The sequence below is a fragment of the Mesocricetus auratus genome, unplaced genomic scaffold, assembly GCF_017639785.1.
Source record: "Mesocricetus auratus isolate SY011 unplaced genomic scaffold, BCM_Maur_2.0 Super-Scaffold_2245, whole genome shotgun sequence".
Taxonomy (NCBI): Eukaryota; Metazoa; Chordata; class Mammalia; order Rodentia; family Cricetidae; genus Mesocricetus; species Mesocricetus auratus.
The window spans coordinates 27,849,948-27,854,179 of record NW_024429180.1 but is presented as its reverse complement, the minus strand read 5'-3'; the positions used below and the strand labels follow the sequence as shown (position 1 = coordinate 27,854,179).

The window sequence follows — 4,232 nt, the reverse complement described above, 5'->3', positions numbered from 1 at the left end:
AAACAAAGAGATTTCAGACCCTGTGTCTCTCATCGTTTCCTTGAAGGACAGTTTGACATGCTGTTTCATTGGAGACATTGCTTGTTTTCTCCATCCTGTTTTAATCAATTTCAAGAATGAATCCCATCTAAATTGCTTTTGTAACTTGTGATCTAAAAAACAACGGTCCAAGTGCCAATCAGACATGCGCCTGGAGCTGTTTGAAATAATTCCTGTCATTAAATTTCTAGGATTGCTAAAATTTCTTATCCAGAAACTGTGGAATACAGCAACTCAGAGTTATGACAGACAGCATGGATAAGGTTGCAAATAAAAGTCTCAAGGGTGTGCCTTGAAAGAAATAAAGATAACAGCTCATCACCAAAACCTAAGTGGTATTTGAAAGAATTTAGGACAGGCCATAACATAAACGTTTGGAGATACAAAGTGAATTTAATTATAATTGTGCTATATAAAAAACGTACATTGCAGATTTAGTATTGTTAAGAGAAGCTTTTTCCCTCCCCGCTGGCCGAGGTCCTTTCCCGGGACGCACTATGACAGATCAGGCCTTTGTGACGCTGACCACAAACGATGCCTATGCCAAAGGTGCACTGGTCCTGGGCTCATCTTTAAAACAGCAAAGGACTACAAGGAGGATGGTTGTACTCACCACCCCACAGGTCTCAGATTCCATGAGAAAAGTTTTAGAGACTGTCTTTGATGAAGTCATCATGGTAGATGTCTTGGACAGTGGCGATTCTGCTCACCTAACTTTAATGAAGAGGCCTGAGTTGGGCATCACTCTGACGAAACTCCACTGCTGGTCACTTACTCAGTATTCCAAATGTGTGTTCATGTATGCAGATACTCTGGTCCTCACAAATGTTGATGATCTTTTTGAAAGAGAAGAATTGTCAGCAGCACCAGATCCAGGGTGGCCTGACTGCTTCAATTCTGGAGTCTTTGTCTATCAACCCTCAATTGAAACATATAACCAGCTGTTGCACCTTGCTTCTGAGCAAGGTAGTTTTGATGGTGGGGACCAGGGCCTACTGAATACATATTTTAGTGGCTGGGCAACAACAGATATCAGGAAACACTTGCCATTTGTGTATAATCTGAGCAGCATTTCAATATACTCCTACCTCCCGGCATTTAAAGCGTTTGGTGCAGATGCCAAAGTTGTGCACTTCTTGGGACAAATCAAGCCATGGAATTACACGTACAGTCCCCAAACAAAAAGTGTCAAATGTGAATCTCAAGACCCAACTGTGAGTCACCCAGAGTTTCTGAACCTGTGGTGGGACATCTTCACCACCGGTGTTTTACCCCTGCTTCAACAACAAGGCCTAGACAAAGATGCCTGCTCCTCTCTAACGATGGAACATGTCTCAGGAGCTTTGTCACACCTGTCCATTGGGGAAGCCCAGGCTACACCACAACCTTCTATGTCCTCAGAAGAAAGAAAGGAGCGGTGGGAACAGGGCCAGGCTGATTACATGGGAGCAGATTCTTTTGATAACATCATGAGAAAACTTGACACTTACCTACAATAGAAGCACTGCCATTTCCCTGTGGACACATCCACGTCTTGGGCACATTTCTGATACTTATAGTATGTGAAGCTGGTTGAAAAGTCTGTTACATTTGTTAGAGGCTTTCACTATACCTCACCAGATGAGGATTTGGGCAGGACAGAAGATGAGAACTGGTCAGATGTTATGAAGTAGTAATTCTGTTTTATGGAAAAGTGCTGTTTTAACCCTAGACTTTTCCTAGAAATTCGTAATTCTTCAGTTGCCAACATATATTGTAAAGGAAAGCCAACATTAAATTACTAAGATGGTTCTCAAGTGGTGCAGAACTTGAGTCTCCATCTATCTCCCTTCAAAACAAGATATGACATTGTTCTATATTTGCTTGTTGTACCCTTCAATAGACCTGCAATTTAGAACTGTCCAAAGCTTGTCAGAGAGTTAATTCCATTTCCAGGCTAAAACAGCCTTTATTAACACAGTGGAGTGATTTATAAGCCTACCAGCTAGTTGTTAGCTCACCAGTTTTCTATGCACCATGAAGACAGCATGCAGACTTACTTTTTTTCATTTCTGTCTACTTGAAAATTGCAGTGTGGTCTCTCTGATGGTTAACTGTGGTAATACCGTATATAATAAATAAAGACTTATTGACATATAAAAATTAAAAAAAAAAGAGAAGCTTTTTCCTTGAGAGAAGCCTTTCCGCCAGCCTGGTTCTAGAGCCGCATCAGTCCCAAATAAACACACAGGAGGCTATAATAATTATGAAGCTGTTGGTCTTGCTTGTCTCTTACTGGCTAGCTCTGCTTTAAGTAATTACCCCATAATTGTTAATCTAAGTATGTCTCTTACCGGAGAATATAGTATAGTTATTAAATATAAGAAATACAGTATGCCTTGCTTTGTTTTGGTAGAGATATGGGTGTGTAAATCTGAAAGTTATGAGCATGAGAGAGCTGTCCCTGTTATTCATCTGACGTGTGTCAGCATGTGTGGGGGAGAGATGCCCCACCCCCAAATAATGCCTGAGGCAGGTGGGAAGAGTTGGCCCTGAGGTAATAAGAGCTAGAGTGCTGTCTCTGCCCCTTATCACCTGTTATCCCTATAGTTCACCTGGGCAAACAGTAGAGCTAGTCCCTTCAGGATTAGGTATGAATGAGGACGTCACTGAAGGGGGGAACTAGCCAGGACAATGCAGGAGAGCTTGCTCTGGTGGTATGAATAAGGGAGTCCTGGCAGGTTGACCTTCCCTTCAACTACCCAGGACCAGAACCTGGGTTATGAGTTGACCCAAACCAACCTTCACCCCACCTGTTACCTGCTGGAGCTTGTTTAGGGACCAGTCCTGCAGACCCAAAGCTTCAGGACCTCCAGGACAAAAGGGAGCAATAGGATAACCAAGAGGAGTTCTAGTGAGGGCCCAGCACCATTAGCATACCAGAAACCAGAGTCCTGGAGCCAGACCAGTGACTCTTTGCAATGTACACTTTGAAGTAAAGATATATGGATAAAAGTGTTTACTGGGCAACTGTGTCACATTATAGCATCAATGACAAGATTTCTTCTTGTTATTTAAAAAAAAAACCTCTCATTTGACATTTTAATAACCAAAGACATTGAATAGTTAGACAGAACATGGTAATTTTAAAAGGAAGTTACTATAAGCTCATTTTGGACAGAGAACATCAAATCCAAATACATAGTGAAAATATTTAGATGTGTCGTGTTTCTCTAAGTCAAGCTGATATTTAGACCCTCCAGGGTAGTGTTTAACCAGAACACATGTAAAGTCAATGAGAACAATTTTAAATTGTTTTCTGGGAATTCTCTAACGACAGAAAATCACTACCTTTTTGAAATGATGCTACATAACATTCAATTCACATTTGACTGATTTATGTTAATATAAATAATTAATAGGCACTGTGCCATGATAATCAGTTTTATTCTCTGAGTTGTTCCAAAGCATTGCCCCATTTCTTAAGCATATCAATAGAATCTATTCAAATTGAAAAATCATCCTCCAGCAGTGGTAAAATTCAGAAAAAAATCCAACCATGAAAAACAAATAACCTAGACAAAATCAGAATTACACGAGACATTAAATTAATCATTTCTTCTTCACCACAACCATTAGTAAGTACATGCTTATTTATATATGAGTATAATTTTGCACTAAATTTTTATCTGTGAATAACAATATGATTTGAGATGCTTAAAATTATATTAAAAATATAAGAATGAAAGTCTAGTAATGATTCTGGGTGGAAGATGTGGTTTCTGTTAAGCCATTTACTACCATTAGATGCATTAAATAGATTGGCATATTTTAATAAATATCTTTATCCTGGTTTTGAAAACCTTTCTGGCTCCAACAACTCTTCCTGCCCCTTTTGTCAGTATTCCCTGACTTTAGCCACAAAAATTTCATCCTGCTACCTATTTTGCCTGAATGTTGTGCTAGGGAAATGGAGGTATAGAACTTGTTGGAGGAATCAACAAATGAATGATCAAATTTTTGTTTTTGTTTTTGATGTTTGTTCCTTTTCTTTCGATAGGTTTTCTCTGTAACTTCCTTGGCTGCTCTGAAAATCCTTTTGCTTACCAAACTGTCTTCTAAATCATAGAGCATTGCCTGTCTTGCCTTTTGAGTGCTGGAATTAAAGGATTGAGCCACGATGTCCAGATGACTTGTTCAATTTGCAGTCCACA

The 4,232-nt window shown here is 39.7% G+C and overlaps 1 protein-coding gene across 1 annotated transcript; it reads left to right on the top strand.

Annotated features, from left to right (window-relative positions):
• The first annotated feature begins 528 nt into the window (after positions 1 to 528).
• Positions 529 to 1,830, top strand: LOC121142844 (glycogenin-1-like). The gene has a single exon (XM_040753707.1). It carries the CDS (start codon positions 537 to 539, stop codon positions 1,536 to 1,538), a length of 1,002 nt encoding a protein of 333 aa, XP_040609641.1. The 5' UTR covers positions 529 to 536; the 3' UTR covers positions 1,539 to 1,830.
• The last annotated feature ends 2,402 nt before the right edge of the window (positions 1,831 to 4,232 follow it).

Coding starts and splice junctions, on each gene's coding strand:
- LOC121142844 (XM_040753707.1), top strand. CDS start 537: ATGACAGATCAGGCCTTTGTGACGCTGACCACAAACGATGCCTATGCC.